The sequence below is a fragment of the Heterocephalus glaber genome, unplaced genomic scaffold (assembly GCF_053883595.1).
Source record: "Heterocephalus glaber isolate CG9 unplaced genomic scaffold, H.glaber_assembly_v1.0 deba00001729, whole genome shotgun sequence".
In the NCBI taxonomy this organism is placed as follows: Eukaryota; Metazoa; Chordata; class Mammalia; order Rodentia; family Bathyergidae; genus Heterocephalus; species Heterocephalus glaber.
This window is the reverse complement of record NW_028258440.1, coordinates 5168877-5192674: the sequence shown is the minus strand read 5'-3', so window position 1 is coordinate 5192674 and position 23798 is coordinate 5168877. Positions and strand designations below refer to the sequence as shown.

General features: G+C 43.0%; 1 protein-coding gene across 3 annotated transcripts in view; it reads right to left on the bottom strand.

Moving 5' to 3' along the window:
• The window catches only part of Aifm1 (apoptosis inducing factor mitochondria associated 1), a 37640-nt gene that overhangs the window by 2826 nt on the left and 11016 nt on the right, over positions 1-23798 (bottom strand). For all 3 annotated transcript variants that reach the window (XM_013077900.3, XM_004860054.4, XM_004860053.4), the window contains 11 exons: positions 19499-19598; positions 13399-13523; positions 13134-13264; positions 11330-11420; positions 6895-6979; positions 6059-6135; positions 5118-5226; positions 4080-4187; positions 3647-3735; positions 2757-2897; positions 942-1084 (listed from right to left, as the gene is read on the bottom strand). In XM_013077900.3, coding sequence (XP_012933354.1) covers positions 942-1084; positions 2757-2897; positions 3647-3735; positions 4080-4187; positions 5118-5226; positions 6059-6135; positions 6895-6979; positions 11330-11420; positions 13134-13264; positions 13399-13523; positions 19499-19553 — 1154 coding nt within the window. In that variant the 5' untranslated portion in view covers positions 19554-19598. The remainder of the gene's footprint in view (positions 1-941; positions 1085-2756; positions 2898-3646; positions 3736-4079; positions 4188-5117; positions 5227-6058; positions 6136-6894; positions 6980-11329; positions 11421-13133; positions 13265-13398; positions 13524-19498; positions 19599-23798) is intronic.

Below are 23798 nucleotides of genomic sequence, written 5' to 3'. Positions count from 1 at the left end.
TTCTTCACATGCTAAGAACTTGGAGAATATGTAAGGCCATTACCATGCTTTCTGGCCATAATCTAGGATACTGTAGCTGTTCTGCTCCTGCTGCTCTACATTTTATCTTCTTGGTCACAGTAGCTCATCATATAGTTAGGAATTCATTTTTCTAACTGTACTATCCTATATGTGTTGAGCCTGAAATTCATCCGTTATCTCTTTATTGCTCACTCATAAAGCTGTATGTGACTGTCCTGAAATATATTTCTATCAGTGGAAAATATTCCTAATAGCAACCACTTAGAAGCCTCTGTTGTGTTGTTTCTGTTTTTCTGAGACAAGGTCTCACTGTGTAATCCAGCCTGCCCTTGAACTCACTATGTAGCCCAGTCTGGCCTTAAACTTGGGGCAATCCTCCTGCCTCAGCCTCCTGAGTGCTGGGATTACAGGTGTGAGCCACCATGCCTAGCTTAGCTTTTGAACCTTTCAAGTTTTTTTAATGTATCTATCTTATCTTTCAAATCAATAAAATAAAAGGTATCAAACAGGGCTAGGCCAGGGCAACCCCTGAATTTGAATCACTGATCTTAAGGGTTACACATGAGTGGGCTGTCTTTTTTTCTAACATGCTGGACTCATTAGGGTTACCAGTAAAGAATAAATTTAAAAATACTGTCTACTCGTAACAGTCCATTTTGGTACCACCTACTATAGCTCAAACTCTGAGCTCTTTCGTCAAAACTGCTAGTGCCAACTCCATCCATTTACCTTGTCTAACTTATGTCAAGCAGGACGCTTTTACCAGACGGCCACTAGAGGTAGGACATATGGACATGAGATGGAATTTTTCCTATCTGTATGAAGCTACCTGGCCCATGAGGTGACCAAACCACAACTCTATGTCATGATCCTAACACTGAGTTTGAACCATTTGCATTCCCAGGGCGCAGAACTCTTACCAGAACATGGACTGATGCCAATAGGGCTTAGCAGCTCCAGTCATGTTTTCTCCGGCCAACCTTCCACTCACAACAGCATGGTCATGATGCTCTACTCGCCTCCTACCCAGTTTTATATCATAGAAGCACGCAGCATCTCCTGCCTTAGGAAAAAGGGAGACAACATGAACGCATGATTTTTTTTTTAAAAGGCAAATTAAAGATGATATAAATTTGAGGGCTCAAACAACACTTGTAATACTAATTATTGTTTTCTACCTAAAGGTTAGATTCGTACTTCAACTATTAAAAACATACGAGATTCCATTTAAAACAAAACAAACCAAAACAACTCTGTCTCCAAAAAACTAACCTAAGTCTCCTGTGCTTCAGTTTATGTACTCCTGTTTCTCTTCGTTTCTATCCTTAGCAAACAGGCTATTTGATAACTATGATTTTCTATATGTGGAAAGCAGCTTTTAGGTGTGATTGCCTCTCACCTGGCAAGACTAAGGCTTTTTCCATCACTCTGTATTCACTCATTCATTCATTCAACAAATATTTATGGAGTACTATGTACAAAAAGCATTATTCTGTCTGGGTTGCTGAGATGAAACTGACATGCTAGGGGCGAAGGGGATCAGCTTCATGCAGGATGTGGCATTTAAGCTCTCTAACCCTTTATCATCTTTATGGCTATTCAGACTCCCTCAAAGCAACCTAGAAATCTAACAAGTGAGCAGTGACAAAGTAAACTATGAAATACACTTAATGGAATATTAGATAGTCATTAAACTGTTTACAGAGTTTGAAGGAACATAGAAAATGCTTACATTTACAGTGTTAAGTGAAAAGGAGCAGAATATAAATGTTTATATATAGCATGCTTACCACGACCATGAAAAACAAAGAAAAAGCTTATGTGCAAGAAAACAAAGGGAAGGAAATACTCTGACACACTCGTGGCTGCTGCAGGTGACTGTCCCCCTTTCTCTTTCTTGTGTCTCCTACATTGAGCATATATTATTTTTGTAAGAAGTAAAAAAATCCAGTACATTTTACATTTTAAAAAAAGAAAGCAATTTTTGAAGGAGAAAACAAATCCCTCCAAGGCTCCTATGTCCTTAGTTGCAAAGTCCACAATATACTTGTAAACTCTAGTGATGGAGAAATTACCTCATGGTTCCTACGTACTAGAGCTTTGTTTGTGTCATAATAGGTTTTTAGAAAGAGCTAAAAATAGTGCTTGAGGAAAATGATCTTCCTTTTCAGGGAACATGTTTGATTTATTTTTGAAACAGGGTTTCACTATGTAGTTCAGGCTGGCCTTGAACTCCCAGTGATCCTTCTGCCTCAGTCTTCCGAGTGCTAGGATCACAGACCTGCACCACCTCACGGAGCGAGAGGGAATTTACCTCTGGTAAATAGATTTTAAGTTCCATTTCTTTCTTTCTTTTTTTTTCTTTTGAAAACTGCTTTGTCCACCATTCCCTGGACTCACTCTGAGCTATGGGAATAGCGGATTTGCTGGAAAGTGGTGCATGTGCCTGTCAGGGGTTTTGCCATGGCTACTGCCGGTAAGCAGAACTGGAAGAGTTCTCTTCTCTTCCTGTAAGGCACACACAGTGTTCTTCTCATCTTCTGTGAGCTTGAAGATGACACCATACTTGATCTTCTAAACCAAGCAGTTCACAAGTTTCTATTTTCTCCTCTCGGCCTCTAAACACTTTGACCCTATTTGGTTAAGCTGTCAATGAGCTTTAGCACTCCACCTGGCAGACCTGCTCACAGGCTGGGGACGATGAATCATGTCTGGTCACGCTGTAGCACACTTACCACCCAGATGTTAGACCGTGCTTGTAGTTCTGCATTTACCCGGAAGCCCCCAAAATCGGAGTCTATTTCCAGTCCTCCAGTCTTGGCCAACTCAACATTGGGCTCCAGGCCCACAGCTGCCACTATGTGGTCAGTTTCTACCTGATGCAAAAAAGAAATTCAGTCAGTCACCACAGCTTCCACTTCTCCTACTGACTGCACATCATGTCATAAAGAACTGGGGCTTTAATAAGATCATGTGGCTGGGTGTGGTACGCAAGCCTGTAATCCCAGTTTTCAGGAGGCTGAGGCAGGAAGATCTTGGCGAGTTTGACACCAGCCTGGGCTACAAAGTGAGTTCAAGGCCAGCATGAACTACATAGTGAGACTGTCTCAAAAAAAAAAAAAAAATCACGGCTTAACTTTCCTCTGGTAAATAGATTTTAAGTTCCATTTCTTTTTTGTTTTTTTGAGACAGGATCTTGCTATGCAGTTCAGGCTGACCTTGAACTCACTATGTAGGCGAGGCTGGCCTTGAACTTTGATCCTCCTGCCTCAGCCTCTTGAGTGCCAGGATTACAGACATGCGCCACCCCACCCCCGGCTTAAGTTCCATGTCACAAGCCAACTCCCAATCACAGACACAAACCCCACATCACTTAAACAGAAATCTGCTACCCTGGCAAGGACACAAAAATCTGATACAGACAGGGGGGAGCTAAAAGAAAGGTCCACAGGAGCCTGCTCTGGCTCTCATCATCCTGTTTTAAGGGAGGGACAGTTAATTCGGATAATTATGACAGGTTAATAATGGTGGCTGCCAAGGAAACTGTATCTGTTGGTGTCAAATGAAGGAGTACCATGAGGGAAGGGCTGGAAGGCCTTCTGGCAGTCTGTCCTCCCCTCCTTACCTTCCTGCCGTCTGTTAGCTTGATGAGCAACTTGCCGCCGCTGACTCCGACTGACTGCACGATCGCACTGGGCATCACCTTTACCCCCTCTGTCAAGGTAAACAAGACCCAAGATTAGGCCAGGGCCTAGTGACCTTCATGAGAAGTAGGGAAAATGACCAGAGGCCTCTCCCTGGGTCCAACCCGTCACTATCAGCATGCAGGCAGTCGTGCAGGGTTGTGAGAATGTATGCACATGGCCCATTTTTAGCATTTCTGGGAATCCGGTACCTCAGATTCAGAATGCCTGGATGAATCTGGCTGACTGGGGAATGGTGAAACAGTTCATCTCCCAGGTGACAGGGCTTATGTCAAGGGGGTCCCCAAAAAGCTAACTTGACCCTTGGTTACCCTCAAAGGAACCAGAGTGGCAGCACATGAAGAGTCTCTCTACCTCGTCTCACTTTTTCCATGGTCCAGTTGCTGAGGTACTCAGGGAGGATCTTCCCCATGCTTCCTTTCTCAGGGAAGAGCTGAATCACTTCTGTGCCCAAGGTTCGAGCTGGGAAGAAGAAAGGCAGCAGTAAGAGCAGGAAGCTAGAGCTAATCCCAGGAGGCCAGGAAGGGAAGCAAGGCTGCCAATCCAGAGCTCCCACTTGTGGAGCAGAGGGGCAGAAGGACCTTGGTTCATTTAGAAGGTAAAGACAACAGGTGCCAGAACTGCTGTCCCTGATTAAGCTACCAACTGTGAACTCGGTGCCCTTCTGCCCATGCAGTCACCTGAGGCTTACACAAGCACTCTGAGACCTCCGAACTGGAAGCACCCTCCTGAGAAGATGCCCTGAGTTCACACAGCTGAGAAATCACATTAAGAAAAATGGTTGCGGGCCAGAGATTTAGCTCAGTGGTTTTGCCACCTGCTGCGCAAGCCCAAGGACCCGAGTTCGATCCCCGGTACCAAAAAAAAAAAAAAAAAACAACAAAAAAAACGGTTGCCATGAAACATTCAGACTGAATCTCACAAACCTGTTGAGATGGGAGCCATCATGTACCTGAAGGAAGTTTTGGGATTTTCACAGGGCAGCAGTTCAAACATACATACAGTTCTACATTCTGCATTACCCTTCTCATTTTAGTAACTCACTCCCCTTAATATTTTACTTCTAAAGAGTTTCTGGCACAGCAGCTAGGGAAAAGGAAAGAAAGCATTGCTTTTTAAGTTGCTCAGATGACAGCCTCCCAACCACTGAAGGACCCTCATCAGGACTAACCTCACTGCTTAGCTTCGTACTCTACAGACCTTTTCTACTGTGGTGCTGGGGATCAAACCAAGCACTGCCACTGAACTACACCCTCAGCCCTGCACTCTATAAACCTTAATCCAACTCCTTCTACTCCTTTTGGCAAATACATCTCTAGAATTTGTGACAGTCCACCAGATACATGTGATAGGAGAAGAGAAAGAAAATCGGGGTCACTCATCAATACTCACCCTTCCTGCCAAGAGCACAGGCCAGTTCGCTACCGAGGAAGCCCCCACCGATAACTGTAATCGACTTGACTTCCCGTGAGATCTTCTCCAAGGCTCGAAAGTCTCCAATCTGCAGGATCACACCAGTTTAACCCACTCATTTCCCAAGAGGCATAGGATAATAATCCTAGGAAATATTTTCCTCTAGATCTTCCACAACAGTAATTTGCACATAAATTCTCCCTGTCTAGAGCGGCTGTTACAGCCCGTTAGTAATGTGAATTTCTTTCTCCATGATAACATTCTTTATAGTGACAGTGGTCCTTAACTGGTGGAGTTTGTCCTTCTCCAGGAGGACATGTGGCAGTCTCTGGAGACATTTTTGGTTGTCAGGAGAGGGAAATGCTCTGAGCATTTAGTGGATAGAGGCCAGAGATGCTGACAGTATCCTACCATGCACAGGACAGCTCCCCACACAACTATCCAGACCAACATGTCAACAGTGCTGAGGCTGACAAACATTACTCTACCAAGAACCTAAGCTGGAAAATCACAGCAGTTTTTATAAGCAAATCACACTGTTAAGAAGCAAGCCACTCCTGTGCCTCTTTATTGTGGTACTCTTGACCTTTCTCCCCACTCTCAACACACCACTTGCAATGAAAAACGCCAAGAGGCTATAAGGAGTTCCAATGAAAGAAATACATCAGGAAAAACCAACTGTGAAACTATAGCAAGCAATATAATCACTAACTGTATTTTTCTCCTGGGAGCTTAAAACCCTTGAGTGAAGTATTTGAGTGTCAGAGAGAGGAAGTGACTTGCTCAAGGCCAGATAACAAGTGTGGAGAAGAGCCATACATAGAACTTGGATCTCCCAATTCCTGCGTGAGCACTTGGGAACCACGAGGTTGTATTACCTCTTCACAGCAACACAATGAAAACACTAAGGAGACAATTACCTTCCTGAAAAGTGTCGTTCTGCTCTTCACCTCTGCTCCAGCCCTTTCGATGGCAGACAGACTTCTTGGAGTGCCTCCTGGAAGTAAGAGGAGGAAGTCCCTTAGCCTGGAAGCAGGCAGGAACCAGCCCAAACAAGCGTCTCAGGTGGGGCTCTCCTGCTGTGACCTGTGGTGCCACGGCAACTACCAGAAGGCAAGATGGCTTTGTGTCCCTTCAACTGGCCCTCACAGCAGGATTTTGATCAATTTCCTCAGAAAAGCAGTTCGAGGCCTCTTTTTAGGGGGTGATCCCTCCCCATGGCTGGCCAGAAGGCCTTGCTTTATGCGTCCACATTCTCTTCTAGTTTCTCATGAGGATTCACCAGCTACCATGGCAACACTGGTCTCACCAACTGCTTTAGTCTCTTCTGATTTCTCATGGAAACTGGCAGTGAAGCCAGAAGCCTATGTCACTTTCAGGGCACAGGGTGAGCACTAAGCAGGGAAAAAAAACATGGGTACCTCCTTGATGCTTTTACCAGAAGGGACAGCAAGGAGAATCCAGATGGGCTGATGATCCAAGGCACGTGGACTTAGCCAGGTTGTACAACAAGAGAAGACACCCATTTCAGAGACTCTAGGTTTCAGTTTTCTTTTCTTTCTTTTTTTTTTTTGTTATTGGGGATCGAACTCGGGACCTTGCACATGCAAGGCAGGCAGCAGAACCACTGAGCTAAATCCCCGGCCCTTCAGTTTTCTTAAGATGAAGTACTAATGCCTTCTGCGGAGAAGGCTGGACTCTTAAAACTTGAATAGCTACTGAGGCAGGGAAGCCAGGCATCTCCAGAAATACCCACCTGTTGCAATCAAGCACTTTTCATAGGTGATCTGGGAGCCATCATTTAGTTTCGCCATGTTTCCTCTTACATCCAGCTGTACTACCTGGAGCAGTTACACACAGACACACACACACACACACACACACACACACACACACACACACGAGGTAGAGATGAAATTAGCTCTGAAAAGAATTTCATTGAGCTCTAACTCATATAACATAAAATTCACCATTTAAAAGTATATAATTCAGGGCCGGGGATTTAGCTCAGTGGTTTTGCTGCCTGCTGCACAAGCGCAAGGACCCGAGTTTGATCCCCGGTACCCAAAAAATAAATAAATAAATAAATAATAATATATAATTCAGTGGTTTTTACTACATTCACATCATATTCTAATTCCAGAGCATTTCCACCACCACCCCTGCCCCCAGCCTCTGGACCTTTTAACTGTTGGCCCAATGAGAAGAATTAATTATTCTTTTTTTTTTTTTTTGGTACCAGGGATTGAACTCGGGACCTCGCGCTTGCAAGGCAGGCACCAGAACCACTGAGCTAAATCCCCAGCCCAGAATTAATTATTCTTAAGAAACCATCTCGCTGGGTGTGGTGGTGCATGTCTATAATTTCAGCACTCAGGAGGATTGCTGTGAGTTCAAGGCCAGCCTGAACTGCACAGCGAGGCCTTGTCTCAAAAAAAAAAGAAACCATCTCTAAGGCTGAATGTGGTGGCGCACACCTGTAGTCCCAGCACTCATGAGGCTGAGGGAGGAGGATCACTATGAATTCAAGGCCAGCCTGCACTACATAGCCTCAACTACATAGTGAGACTCTGCCTCAAAAAACCAAAAGAGAAGCCATCTCTAGTCACTGGAACCACAGTTTCCAGTACCGTTTCTTTAAGCAGTTCTAAGTTCCTAAGTCAAATCCAGCAGGCCCTGTCCCCAAAGGTCCTACCTGAACTGTGGGAATGGAGAATATGGACAGCCTTTTCTACTTGGCTACTGGAGTCCTTACTTCTTTGTTACAGCTCTCCTACACCCACAATACCTCTCTCTACACAAAGCTTTCTCCAGCATTTTGTCTTCCCTGAACCTCGGCTCTCCCTCAAGGACTGCTTACACGCACATCCTGGACGTTTACCCCCACACCACACCGCAGGCCAGGTCAGGCAGAGCTGCTGGCACTCTGCAGGCTTCTCGACGCTGGTGCTGCTGCTGCTGCTGCTGCTGCTGCTTCCAGTCTTGCACCTTCACTCTCCTCTGAAGAACACCACCATTACTAAGCCACCTCCTGGCCACTTCTCCTCAGCCACTGAAGACCTTGGAACCTGGTTCATACTTTCCTTCAGAACCATATCCGGATTCTTGTTATCTCCTAAACCACTGCTTTCCACTTCAAATATCTCACAACTTCCCAGCTTTCTCTCAGTCTCACTATCTTCTATATTTGCTTTCGATTTCTCTCTCTGGCCAGCTGTTCCATTCCAACTAATCTGTGCTCATGAGCTCCTCCCTTGCTGGCACCCTTCATTTCCTTGCTATAACCAACAAAATGGAACTTTAAGTCAGAATTTTTTCATTTTAGAGACAAGCTGCTTCTCCAAGCTTTCTTGGGCCAGGGCCATCCCCACCACTCCCTCCTCTCCTCAGCTCAGATGAATGGACAGAATTGCAGATGCTGGCCTCAAGGGCTCAGGGTCCAGTTTCATTCCCACAGGGAAGAGAGGGCTGAAGCAAGCCTGGATTGTCTGTTGTCTCCTATTCCCTCTCATCTTCTTGGAGCTAGCTTCGAATAAAGCCTTTGTTTCCTTTCCCCATAACAGTAAACGGCCTCCCGTGGTCTGTGTGGAGAGCAAGCTGAGCACCTGAGTGGCCAGCCGGTAATGCTACTTCTTATGGTTCAGAGCTTGAGTTCTGATGCCTGAGAGGCTGGATTGTAGTCTGCTCCATGCCTTACTAGCTGTGAGACCATAATTTCCAGAAATATTTATTGAGCACCTACTACTATGTTTCAGGTGCAATGCTAACTGCTAGGGACAGAGTGGTGAGGAAGATAAATATTTTCCGTCTTCAGAGTTTAATAGCCAAGACAAGCAATTTAACAAGCATTAACTAATCAGCAGTGACAAATTTGACATGAGTGGTGTCATGGTTTAGATTTAAAATGTTCCCCATACACTTACAGGTGGTATTTCTGTCTTGGAGCTGGCTGATTGTACACTAAACTGTGAACCCTAATAAACCTCGCCTTTAATTTTTGGTTTTTTTGAGACAGGGTCTTGCTATGTAGTCCAGATGGTCCCTGAAATTACTATGTAGCCCAGGCTGGCCTCAACCTCACAGGGATCCTCCTGCCTCAGCCTGAGTGCTGGGGTTATCTAAACTGCCAAACTGAACAGGACATTTCAATTCGTTTTCTCTCTTTCTCTACTCCCTTCAGCCCTGGCTTCTGTCCTGGATTCTCTGTAAATTCTTCCTTAGTCTCCTGTGGATTTTTCTCCTTATGTTTGCCTCCTGAAAGTTGGGGTTGCCCACTCCTCTCACTAGCTAAGTTCTTCCCTGGGAGACCCCACCAACTCTCACGGTTCCAACTCCTACACATGCTCATGATTCCTGAATCTACCTGAGCTGGCCTCCTTCTGAGTGTCACAGTCATATACCCAACTTCCCAGAAGACACCTTCACACCAGGACGGAACTCCAGAACTGAAATTTCTCTTCCCCCTTGAACTAGTTCTTCCTTTCACAATGCCTTTCTCAGTTAGGGCCCACTCTATCCATTCAGATGCTTCGCCAAGTCGGCCTCTTAAGGAGGCCTCGGGTCTGTTTCCCGCTAGTCATCATCACCTGTTCTTTATCTTCCAGTGCCGGGGTGCTGGGAATCTAGCCAGGACCTCAGACACCATCACTTTTCTATCAGGAAGTAATACAGTATTAAGAGAACCTGGGCTCTAGAATCATGTCTGCAGTCAGACAGACCTGGGCTCAAATCCGTCTCTATCACTTATTAGCTATGTGTATATAGGCAAATTATTACAATTTATTTACAAAAAACTCAATTTCGGGCTGGAGATTTAGCTCAGTGGTTCCAGCGCCTGCCTCGAAAGCGCAAGGTCCCGAGTTCGATCCCTGGTACCAAGAAAAAAAAAAAAAACTCAATTTCTTTCTCTATGAAATGGAAATAAACCTACCTCACAAGATTATTGTGAGGATAAATGGGGATGTACATAAAACCTTTAAGACTGCCTACAAGATCAGAATAGGTAGTACATAATTTTCACTCTTTCTTTTTCTTCTACTTTATTATCATCATCGCCACTGTCTTAATTTGGGCCCTTATCATCTCTTGCCTGGATTAATGCAATAATCTTAAAAATGTTCTTTCTGGTCTTATTCTCCTGTAATCCTTCCTTGTCACAACTAACAGCAATTACTGGAAATTCATTCCAAGTGTTTTGGAACTAAAGCTCAACAGCTCTCTATCGCCTATAAAGCCCAAGCTCTTTCACATGGTGAGCTGTAATGAAAATGTTCCTATATAACTTCTAGTTCTGTCTCCCGTTGCTCTCTGACTCAAATTTCCTAGCTGCTTACTTGCTTGCTTTTCCTTATCCTTGAGCCGATGCTGTTCATTTTTTTTTTTTTTTTTGGTACTGGGGATCGAACTTGGGACCTCGAGCTTTCGAGGCAGGCGGCGGAACTACTGAGCTAAATCCCTGGCCCAATGCTGTTCATTTTACTTGAATGTTTTTTGTTTGAATGCTCGTTGCTCTTCTCTAATTCATGCCTTCTTCATTCCCAGAGACTTCCCATTCTACAAGATTTTTTCTTGGAAGTCTTCCCTGAATCCATCACTTTACTGGGCACTCCTCCCAGTAATTCCCACAACACATTGCATCTCTATCTTATACACATTTACATGTTATAATCATTTTCCATGTCCCTGCCATGTGTTATTTATTTAGACACAGAAGACACTTAATGCAGAATGTTTTGCTACAGACCTGTATTTTACCTTCTCCATGTTACGTCCCCTTCTGAGAGGAACGTGCCTGTTCCTATCAAAGGTGAACCCTTCCACTTGTGCTCTAGATTCCAATAACTCTGGGCTTTGTGCCTTCAGCAATATACATTTGTCGATTTGTTGTTATCAATAATCCCTGAGCAAAGTTAGTATGGAAAAACGGAAAGGAGCAGGATGGGCAGGAGAGCAAATAGAAACAGTAACCACTTTTAGGGTTATGGTCCTAATAATCTGACTCCTTGAGAAAGTTTATCCAGCAGGGTACCCTGGGCTTTGATTCTAGTGCTTGCCCCAGAGACACTAAGCAATATTAATCCTAAAAGGGCCCTGCCCTTCTTTGATGAACTACAATAGTGGAAATACACATCACCATAGTGCAGGTTGGCATCTATGTAGGCCTTGACAAAGGAAGCAGCCTACGAGCTCACCTTTTTCCCAGTGAGAACAGCCACACCACCATTCTCAATGTGAGGTAAGTCCTGAGCAGAGACATAGAAAGATGGTGGCTGAAAATATATGCTGTATGGAAAAGAAGGGGAAATGTTATAAGCAGCTGGAACTACAATAGGTTTCCCCTATATCTTTAGTAAAATTACATCCATCATGAAAAAAATATAGGAACATTTTCCAGAGTAAGTCTCTGGGACTAACTCTTGGTTGTGACTTCTTATATAGAGGTATTTTGGATCGGTGGTTCTAACCTGGGTGCCCCCAGAGGACATCTGGCAATGTCTGAAGACATTCTTGGCTGTAATAATATGGGTAGGGTACTGATCTAGTGGGTAGAGGCCAGGGAAGCTGCTAAACAGCCTATGATGCAAAACCAGGCATGGTGGCACACACCTGTGATCCCACACTCAGGAGATTGAGGCAGGAGGATTGCAGTGAGTTTGAGGCCAGCCTGGGCTACATAATGAGTTCAAGTATGGCCTGAAATATATAGTGAGACCCTGTCTCCAAACAAACAGCCTATGATGCACAGGACAGTACCATCCCCCACAAAAAATTATTCTGCCCCAAATGTAAATCAATAGTGCTGAGGCCAAGAAACTTGGCTCTAGATGTAGGATTCATTTCAAAGAACAAGGGGGATACCCATAGGGCTGGCATTAATGTATCCACTAAAATCAGTTGCTCAGAATGGTGCTAGTCAACGGAAAGCAAAGTCTAGCTCCTAGACAATTTTGCTTGAAACAAGCCAAGCACAATGATGTGTGCCTATAGTTCAGCTGCTCAGGAGGGCGAGTAGGAGGACTTCTTGGGCTTAGGTGTTTGAGATCAGCCTGGGAAACATAGCAAGACCCCATCTTGAAAAAATAAAAACACAGTTCATTATGATATATTAGTTAAGGGTAGCTAACTTAATTGGAAGTATGCATCCTGCCTGAAAATGGACCATGATAGTGAGGTATGTAGGTTTGTAAAATTTAATCCCTTGTCAAAGGGATCACTAATGAGGAAAAACTTAAAGCCAAAGAACATGGTATTAGAATTGAGATAACTTTTGTGTGTGTGTATGTGGTGAGCAGAACCTATTTTTCTTCCTTTTTAAAAATTAGTACATGTTTGTAACACATAATAATTACATTCATCAAGGGGTACCAATTGGTACATAAACATTGCATTTTGATCCTTTTTACTTCCCCTTTTCTCCCCTTCCTTCTGTCTCCCTCAATGCCCTGATCCCCTTTCTTATACCCATAAAGTCTATCTCCCTGTTGGAATAGAGAGATATATAGGGTCCTTTATAAAGAAAAGGCTTCTAGACCTGTAGTTCCAAGCCTTTGTGCAAACATTCTGATAAAGAGGGTCTTCCTTATGGTATTCCCACTCAATACTCACAATTCTAAATGCCTGCTAGGTATCAAAGAAAGTGTCATTAAAGTTTCTTTTGCTTTTATGAGTCATGTCCAGGCAAGTATAAAGAAACAACAACATAGGCCAAGCTGATCTTCACCACAGAAATTTAATCTAAAGGTCTTCGAAAAAGAAGCATTAGTATTTCAGAGTCCAATGTTAAACTGCCATTGTTGGTAGATCTAGAAATAGAATCCAGAATGTTCTTTGTAGCTTGCTGCCTCTAAGCTGGGCCAAGTGGATACCATAGTGGACTACAGTATACAGCCAAGTTATCCTTCCTATTAGTTGTACATGGACTATGGCAAATCCTAACCTATTCCCTGTGCTCAAGTGAAATTGCTAGTCAGGCTCATTTTACATAAACAAATATACCTTCTCTCTTTACCATTCCACTGTCTGAATTGCAGTGTCTTTGTGACATTTGGATCATCTGAAAACCAGAGTTCTTTTGAAAGAGGGGGTCGCATGTATGGCAGTTCAGTATCTTCAGATACAATTAGTACCTTTAGACAGAAAAATAACAAGGATTATCAGAGCCAAGTCATTTAAAAAGAGGCAAAAGTCAACATGTTCACATTAGCTAGGTGCTTGCAAACTACATCTCGGTGCCAAGCAAAGTAACATGCACCTTACTTACCCTGGCCCCAGGATCCCGAGCCCGGATGGATCTGGCTGCAGCAAAAGCAGCAGTGCCTCCACCGATGAGCAGGAAAGGAACATGACTTGGTACATTGACTTGAGGAACTGGTGGGTTTCCTGGAGCTGTAAGCAACAGCCAGAGATGCTAAATCTCCTTTAAGGTTTAGATGACTCTTTGCCACTATTTAAAAAAAAAAACTGGTTGGAGCCAGGCATGGTAATGCATGCCTATAATCTCAGCACTTGGGAGGCTGAGGCAGGAGCATTGCCATGAGTTCAAGGACAGCCTGGGATACAAAGTAAGTTCAAGGCCCGCCTGAACTATATAGTCAGATCTTTTTTTTTTTTCTATTAAATTCTTTTATTGGTACATTGTAGGTATACAACACAATTACATTTTTCATTGGGAATTGTACATTTACATAATGCATCTTGGTTCTTATTTTCTCCCCATTCCTAGCCCTCCCTTCACCCCCTCCACCCTTCCCTATTTACAAAGACTTTATTTCCATTTTTTCCATTTCTCATCATTTTTCCTTTCCCTTCTTTCCTTTCCCCTGCCCCTCCCACTACCCCTACCCCTTTGGACCTTTTCTTCCTATTTTACATTATCGATTATTCATTCTAATCATTGGTACATTTTAGGTATACAATATGACATTCATCATTGGAAATTTGCACCTTTACATAAGTCTCTCTTGGTTCTTATTTTTCACCCTTGCCCAGCCCTCCCTTCAACCCCTCCAGTCCTCCCTATTTACAAAGATTTTGTTCCTATTTTTCCATTTTCTCATATTAATCCCATTCCCTTCTATCCTTTCTCTTAGCCCTCCCACTTCCTTCCCCTTTGCCCTTTTTCTTCCTATTTCACATGACCTATTATACATTTAGTCCTTATTTACACTTTCAGTTTCTCACACCAGAGAAACTATTCAGTATTTACACATGTGTGTCCTATTTATTTCACTTAAGAGTGTTGCCTCAATGTGCATCCACTTAGCTATAAATGTCTCTAATTTCTCATTTTTTATGGCTGAGTAGTACTCCATTTTATTAAAAAACCACATTTTCTTTATCCAATCTCCAGTTGATGGGCATTTGGGCTGTTTCCAAGTTTTAGCTATTACAAGCTGTGCTGCTCTGAACATGGGTGCACATATATCACTGTGGTATGATTCTTTTAATTCTTTGGGGAAGATCCCCAGCAGTGGAATAGCGGGGTCAAATGGGACTTCCAGTCCTAGTTCTTTGAGGTATCTTCATACTGATTTCCACAGTGCTTGCACCAGTCTACACTCCCACCGGCAGTGGAACAGGGTTCCTCTTTCCCCCACAGCCCTGCCAGCATTTGTTATTGGTTGATTTCATGATAGCAGACATTCTTTCTGGAGTGAAGTGGAATCTCAGCATTGTTTTCATTTGCATCTCTCGAATGACCAGTGATGTTGAACATTTTTTCATGTATTTATTTGCTATTTCTACTTCTTTGTCTGAGAAATGTCTGTTCATTTCAGATGCCCATTTTCAGATTGGGTCTTTAAATTGGGGAGGTCTGATTTTTTTTTAAGTTCTCTATAGATTTGAGATAGTAGACCTTTGTCTGAGGAAGAGCAGGTGAAGATTTTTTCCCACATTGTGGGTTGTCTCTTCACACTGCTGGTGGTTTCTCTTGCTGTGCAGAATATATAGTCAGATCTTGTCTCAAAACAACAAACAAAAATTGCCTTGTACTTGTCTCAACGCTTTACATAAAGCTAGCAAAACACAATACTTACACTAAGCTTAACACATTTGCTGGGCTGGAGGTGTAGCATAGTGGCAATATGTGCCAGCACCGCAAAACAACAACAACCACAACAACAACAACAACAACAACACTTCATAGTATCCTGATGGAAGAAGTATCTCTTTCATTTCATAAGTGAAACTACCAAAAAAAAAGGGAGGAGTTGAATGAGTTGCCAATGTCATTCATTAGGTCTGTTTACAACTAGAACCTTACTTAAATATTTAGATATTCCTAAAATATATTACCCAGGTACAGTGGTTGTTATGGCTTGTGTTTAGATGTCCCTCCAAAGCCTCATGCTTTTTGAGGTAGCTGAATCTAGAGTGTATGTTGAATGATTCATGGTGGGGCTAGGCTCCAGGGCACTAGGATTAAGGGTGTGAATGCTATCTACTCTAAGTAGTCTGGAAAAGATAAAAGGAGCAGAAAGACACTGTTAAGGTCTCTGGCTGCTTTTGCTGTCCTCTACTGCCATGAACTATTGCCCCCTCCCACTCTGCCTTGGAGTGCCAATTATGGACTGAAACTTCTATGAACTATAAGACAAATAAACCTTTCCTCCTTTAACTTTGGGCGTCAGGTATTTTGTCTCAGCAATGAGAGAAAAGTAACTAACACATAATTTGGTACCAGGAGTGGGGTTGTTGCTATGACATTACCTGGGCATGTGGCTCAAGAGCCTTTGGAATTGGCTTGTGGGAAGGGAAAGAATTAGGAAAGTTCAGAGATGGCAGCTGAACAAGCAGAGATGGAACACCTTAGGCTGTACTGTATGGGAGATTCTGGTCAGAGCTCAGAAGACCAGAAAGCCAGTAAAGCCCAGGCTCAGGAGGTTTCTGCTGGGAAGAAGGACTGCATTGGCTGCTAGACTCCAGATGATGTGTTTTATACCTTGGCAGAAAGTTTGTCTGTATTTTGCTCATGTCCAGAGAATGTGCCTGAGACTGAGATTAAGGGTGGCAGAAGAAAATTTCAAGGCAGTCTAATGTTGAGGTGGTGACATGGCTAATGTGGGGTGCTTTTAGCCAGATCTATGTTGAGAATCAAGAGCAAGATGATTGATTTAAAACAGAATGATTTAAAATGTAGCAGTTTGGCCAGAAAGGAAGCTCCAATAAAGATAGAGCAGAGGAGATTCTGATTGCTGAGAAGGAACAGGAGAATAGAAAAGATGGCCTGAGGGCATTACAAGAAACAGCAGGACTCTAACCTTTGCAGCCTCAAAATTGCAAAAGTGAGACTTTGTTTTGAGAAGAGTCCCAGAGCACCATGCTCCAGAATGGCAGTGGCCTAGAGAATTTGTTCCTCAGAATTGGGTCCAGAGTGCTCAGTGATCCAGGCCCTTGACCCCTACAGCCAAGAGAGAAGGAAGCCTGGCTACTGCTCCAGCTGGCAGCAAACCTGGGTGTCAACCACGTGGTGCTGGTTTTGGCATCAATGCAAGAGTTGTGGGGTCAGAAGGCTTTCACCCAGATTTCAGAAAGCCTAGGAGGCCAGCCAGTGTGCCCCCGAGAAGGCAGTGTGTGAAGCTGTGAGTGTGAAGCCAAAGGTGCAATGGAGATCTCAGAAGTTTGGAGAGGCCAGGAACACGGATTGTCTGAGGAAAACTGCAAGGAGGGAGCAGAGCTAGCCCATGAGAGAAGCCATGGGAGCTATAACCACCAGAAGTGCCACACAGATGGAGCCACTAAAGCCCGTTGGAGTTCACAATTTGCCAGATTGCTGGGGATGCTGGAAGTGGAACTGTGAGATTTAATGTTGGGATTCCATCATGTTCTTCAGATCCTCTATTTTTTTATCTGTGTCCTCTCTAGATTTATTAATCATGTCTTGCACCATGAGCAAAATCTTTGCTGTTATCTGAGTAATTATTTCTGATTTCATTTTTCCCAGATCCTCTTTTGTTGCCAGTTCAGAGAGTCCAGGTGGTTGAGTATCAGATTGTTCCATCTTGTTTCCCTTTGGGGTTGCTGTAGGTGATCTGGAAGTCTGTTTTTGAGGCTTGTTTATGTGTCTTCTCATTTCCACGGTGGGGCGGTGGGGGGGGGTGCTTCTAGCGTGCATGTTGGTCACCTTCTCTGCCCTAGGAGCTTGGGATGGCAGTGGGGGAGCTTCCTTTTGGGTTCTGGGACCGGCTCACCTTCTCTGCCCTAGGAGACTGAGACGGAGGCGGGGAGCTTCCTTCCGGGTGCTGGGACCTGCTCAGCTTCTCTGCCCTAGGAGCCTGGGATGGAGGAGGGGAGCTTCCTTCTGGGTGCTGGGACCCGCTCAGCTTCTCTGCCCTAGGAGCCTGGGATGGAGTCGGGGGAGCTTCCTTCCGGGTTCTGGGACCAGCTCACCTTCTCTGCCCTAGGAGCCTGGGATGGAGGCAGGGAGCTTCCTTCCGGGTGTTGGGACCAGTTGAGCTTCTCTGCCCTAGGAGCCTGGGATGGAGGCGGGGAGTTTCCTTTTGGGTGCTGGGACTGGCTCAGCTTCTCTGCCCTAGGAGCCTGGGATCTGTGAGATTTAATGTTTGTCCTGCTGGTTTTTGTCCCATTCCTTTGTACCCTGTTTGTAACTTTTAGAATGGAAATGTCTATCTTGTGCCATTGTATGTTGGAAGTGTTTGACTTTCTTTTCATTTATACAGGGGCTTGCAGATAAGAGTTTGCCTTACTTCTCAGGAGACTTTGAACTAGGACTTTTCAGTAATGCTAAAACTATTAGGACTTTGGCAACTCTTGGAGATGGACTAAATGCTTTTTTTGCATAAAGGAATATGCATGAGTCTTTGGGGGACCAGGGGCAGGACATTATGGCTTGTGTTTCAATGTCCCCCCAAAGCCTCATGATTTTTCAGGTGCTAGGATTAAGGGCATGAGTGTTACCTGCCCTAAGTAGTCTGAATAAGATAAAAGGGATAGAAAGACACTGTTAAAGTCTCTTGTTGCTGTTGATATCCTCCCCTGCCATGAACTGTTACCCTCTCCAACTCTGCCTTGGAGTGATGATTATGGAGTAAAAGCTCTACAAACTGTAAGACAAATAAACCTTTCCTCCTTTAACTTTGGGCGTCAGGTATTTTGTCTCAGCAATGAGAGAAAAGTAACTAACAAGCCAGGGATTTAGCTCAGTGGTGCCCCCACCTGCCTCGCAAGTTCAAGGTCCTGAGTTTGATTCCTGGTACCAAAAAAAAAAAGTAACTAACACAGTGGTGTAGGCCTGTAATCTCAGTACTCACAGAGACTGAGACAGAAGCATCACAAGTTTGAGCCTAGGCTGGACAACTTATTAAGACCTTGCCTCAAAAGAAACAATAACAAATGAGCAGGAAACATAGCTCAGTGTGCAGGGCCTGGGTTTATTCCCCAGTGTTTCAACAAAACAAAATAAAACAAAACCTCCAAAAATCCACACATATATATGAGAAATTATATATTAGAAGGCTTCTGTTCTTCCCATTAATTTTCCACTGACCACCAGAAAAATATCAGGCTCAGTTTCACCTTTTGTTAGCAATAAGGGGGGAACAAGCAGGAGGTCAATCAGGGATTATTATACAATGTTCGAGAATAAGGTGTTGCTATTGAAGAAAGCAATGCAAACCACCCACATGAACTGTGGGCCTTACTAAAGGATTAAAACATTCCTCTCTGAAAAACCAAGGGAATCATGGGTGGAAGTGATGGCTAGGACTGTGTGCTTCAGGAAAACAAATACAACTTAAAAAAAAAAAGAAGGGCCAGGGATTTAATTCAGGGGTTCCACCGCCTGCCTTGCAAGTGGAAGGTTCCGAGTTTGATCTCCAGTACCAAAAAACCCCCAAAAAACAAAAAAACACAACTTTAAACACAAAACTCTGAAGACTCAAAATGGACCAAAACAGATCAAAACATTTTCCTCATTAAAAAAAAATGGTTGTCTTTTTTCCAGTAGTTTTCCTCACCAAGCTTGTCTTTTAAGAATCTAACGTAAAGGAGCCGGGGATACAGCTCAGTAGCACCATGCCTAGCAAGCGCAAGGTAGTGATTTTGATACCAGGTACTGGGGAAAAAAAGAATCTAATATAAAGGAAAAAAAATCTAATATAAAGAAAAATAATCATAATCATCACTAAATCACTCAAGCCTATATTCATAATCATTACTCAAGCCCAAATGTGAGCCAAATAACTAACAAATTGCTCTCAGCTCTGGGGTAATACCACAGTTGCTAGAAGCTTACAGTTTCTGACATCACTTCTATAAGACACCTGGAAATCATAGCACTCAAACTGTTTATAGCTCCCTTTTGAAGTCTCACACATAGCAAGAACTAACGGGATACTCACCAGATAATGCAGCTCTTCTCTGTTTCTCTTCTGGTGTCAGCCCTAACCCCGACATTCTTTCATTATATCGTTTCTGGTCGTTTTTTATAGTCTTGTAGGCCTGTAGATCCAAACACGGAGAAAGTTTACTTCACCATGCAGCTAAATCATACCATAAAGTAGTGTCACCTTTCAATTAAATGAGAAGCTTTTGTCTACACCAGGTTAGTTCCTCTATGTTAAAATCATTAAGGCAAAGATCTTGAGAAAAAAATGGTGGTTGTACACACAATTGGTGTGAAAAGATTACACAAAAGCAGATGAAAATGTGCCAGTGTCAGATATTCTAAGGCTCTCCTCATGCTTAATTTTGAAAGTACAGATATAGCAACAAATTCTTATACTAGTAGGCATTAGACAGGGCTAAACTTTAAATCAAGTTTAAATGGGTTTACACAAATGGGTTTTAGACTATGTTGGACACCAGATGTGAAAACACTCTATGTGGCCCTTGGTAGAAGTTGAGAAACATGTTTTTATGTTCTCTTGATAGACATTACAGGTACTGCCAGGTACTTAGAAAAGGGGCCATCTTTATCCTATTCTTTTTTTCTTTTTTTTTGTTTTGAGACTGGATCTTGTGTAGTTGAAGCTGGGCTTGCACTCTCTAGGTAGTCAAGGCTGGCCTTAAACTCACAGTGATCCTCCTGCATCAGCCTCCCAAGTGCTGGGATTATAGGCATGCACCACCAGGCTTAGCCTGTATCCCATTCTTACATAGTAACTTCTCTTTCTCTCATTGGCCTATTCTTTTCCTAAACTGAGGTAGAAGAGTCAGACATGCTCCACGAAGATATTTACTAAGGGTCAAACACCTTGCTTAAACACCTTCTGTATTTCAAATATAGTATGTATCATCTCTACCCCTTCCAACTGAAGAACGATATCTTCCATTAGGTTGATGTTGCTGTTTGTTTTATAACACGCAGTACCGGAGTTTATTAATGACTTCATTTTTTATTATAATTTTTATATACTTTTTCCAGTATTGGGGCTTGAACCAGGGGTGCTGTACCACTGAGACTATCCCCAGTCCTTTAGATTTTTTATTTTGAAACAGGGTCTCATTAGGTTGTTCACGCAGGATTTAAACTTATGATCCTTCTACCTCAGCCTCAGTGCTGGGATTACAGATATGTATCATTGCACTGGGCTATTTTTATTTTTTAAATTGTGTTTATTTGGTGCTGGGAATTGAACCTAGGATCTTGTGTATGTTAGATGAGTGCTCTACCACCGAACCATATTCCTCAGCCCCATGAGCTACTTTTTGAGAGGTGGTAAGCAAAATAACTTTTTTTTTTTGGATACCAGAGATCGAACTTGCAACCTTGCACTTGCGAGGGAGGCAGCAGAACCACTGAGCTAAATCCCCGGCTCCCAAAATAACTTTTAAAATCACAACATTTTTGCTCTTTTGTACTTCAAAGCATCAATACGACCCTTGCAGGAAGTTTTTTTAAATCTTGGCATCAGATTACTATATATACACACAAATCTAATCATACTTAATTTTTTTTTCTTTTAAGAAAGGGAGGGGCCAGGGATTTAGCTCAGTGGTTACGTCGCCGGCCTTGCAAGTGCAAGGTCCCGAGTTTGATCCCCGGTACAAAAAATTTAAAAAGGGAATTTTGGGCTGGGGGTAGGGCAGCCCAATGGTAGAGCATATGCTTAGCATGCATGAGGGCTGGGTTCAATCCCTGGCACACACACAAAAAAGGACTTTTACCTAAAAAGATTTCATCAGGTCAACAGAATGAACAGAAAATAAACTGGGCCCATACTCATTGAGAGTGATATCCAAAAATGGCTGAAGCCCAGCTAACACCTACCTCTCAATGGCTTTACACATGAACAGAAGAGCAGAGGAAAGAAACAGCTTGAGGTTCAGAGGGGAAAAGGTAAGAATGAGGTTCTGTATGTACGTATAGCAACTTTTAAGCTAAATGTTCTAATGGAGACATACTAAATTAAAATTCACTTCCCCCCAGGGGCTTCTTATTCCCAGTTTGCACAGATTTCCAATTAATGACACAAATATATGTTACATTAAGAAATTTATGAAAAATATTAGTAGAGACAATTTTTCTAAACACATGGGTATGATGGCATTTATTCAACTTAACAGGTCATTTTCTGATTGAGGCAATGTGACCCTATCAGCAAAGGGCCCAAATAATCTCACTAATTATACTTTGTGACCTCAGGCTGGCCTCAAATTCATGGTGATTGTTCTGCCTCAGCCTCCGAGAGCTGGGATTACAGGCATGGACCACCATGCCCAGATCTCACTAAATATTCTAAAGGCCATTTTGGCTCTACTCACTGAAAAATAATAGAGGGTTGAGATTTGGGGATCTGCCTGAGGTCCTAGAGAAAGACACCAATAATAATAAGAAAAACCCTCACATGGATGCCAATCAAGTGTTCATGTTTACATCCAGGCAGCAAAAGTATTCTTCAAATCAATGTTTCTCAAACTGTGGTTGCAACCCATTAGTCAGCTGTTAAATCAATTTGTAGGTTAAAACCAGCTTTAAGAAAAAAAATACTGGCATGTATCACAGTTAGAAGTATCACTGGTTGAAACATTGTTTCAATTTATGTATTTGTAGCTATACAATGGATTGCAAGATGAAATGTATTTCTTTCTGTGGATCATAGTAACATTTTTTAAAAAGGCACAAATTGCTTTGAATGGGGTGAAATGGAAAGAAGATAAAGCGCTCCTAATACAGGAATTGCTAAAATAGTAATTATACTGAAATTAGGAACATTACCTCAAATGAGAAAAAGTTATGCCTGGACACTGTTAAGAACTAAATGTTCATGTCCTCTCCTAACTCACGCTGAGTCCCTAGCCCCCAACATGAGAGTATATAGAGGTGGGGCTTTTGGAAGGTGACAAAGGTTAAATGAAATTCTAAGAGTAGTGCCCTGATCTATTAGGGCTGGTGCCTTTTAAAGAAGAAGAAGAGACACCAGAACTACCTAGCAAGCTCTCCATCCCATCCCAACCATGTAAAGACACAAGAAGGTGGCTGTCTACAAGCCACAAAGAGAACTCGCACCAGAAACTGAACCTTGTCTAAGCTTGACCCTGTACTTTACAGTCTTTGGAACTATGAGAAAATAAACTTTTGGTGTTTAAGCCATGTAGTCTTGGATAATCTGTTATGGCAGTCCAAGGAACTAACACAATACTAAGCAACTTTTAGCCATAGCTCACCAAAGCTGGATGCTGATTTTAGGTTAACATTTCTCTTGAGGCTGATACTAATTTTAGAGGGGAAAAAAAAGCCTCAAGCCAACTCATATCAAGTTTTCAACAATTTAAAACCTAAAACAAAAGTGTACAGATGAGTATGGTGGCACATGCCTATAATCCCAGCACTGTGGGAGGCAGAGGAAGGAGGATCACAAGTTTGAGCCCAGCCTCAGTAACTTAGCAAGACCCTTTCTCAAAACTAAAGACAAAAAAGGTGTAAGGACATAGCTCAGCGTGAAGGCCCTGGGTTCAATTTCCAGTATCGGGAAAAAAAAAAGCATAGAAAATAGTTTGACAACAGCTGTAGGTAGACAAAAGCTTATCATTTAACCTGGAGCCATTATAATGTAATGGCTTTATTACCACCAGTGTTGGATAAACACAGAGGGCAATGAGCCATTTAACTGAATGGCTTGAGAAGAACTTGTGCTTCTTAGATATTTCTCAGACAGGAGAAAGCAACAGTGATTGTCCCTGTCTTGTGGCTTGGCATCAAGAGAATTTGCATGGCCAACTCTGTGGAGGACATCCAACTCTGGCTGGCAACACAAACCAGAGGTTTAACAGGTTTTCACTGCTGCAAACATATCTAACACAAACACTTTTCCATCTAGTTTTGAGTGAATGGGGTAGAACTGATGGGAAAAGCTGAGAGAGATATGAAATGGAAAAGTTAGGGCTCAGAGAGTAATACATGACTTGTGAGCGAGAGGCACTTAAGAAAGCAATCTACGGGGCCGGGGATTTAGCTCAGTGGTTCTGCCACCTGCCTCCCAAGCGGAAGGACCTGAGTTCGATCCCCGGTACCAAAAAAAAAAAAAGCAATCTACATGAATGTGTTAGCTTGCACCACTTCAGCCAATAGTTCGAACAAATAAAAGATTACAAAAGGGACACTGCCAAATGAGTTCACTTTGAAGTAGAGGATGTGGCTGGGGGATGGGAGAATATTACAATTTCTATGGCTTTTGAACCTCCTCAGAAGCATTCAAT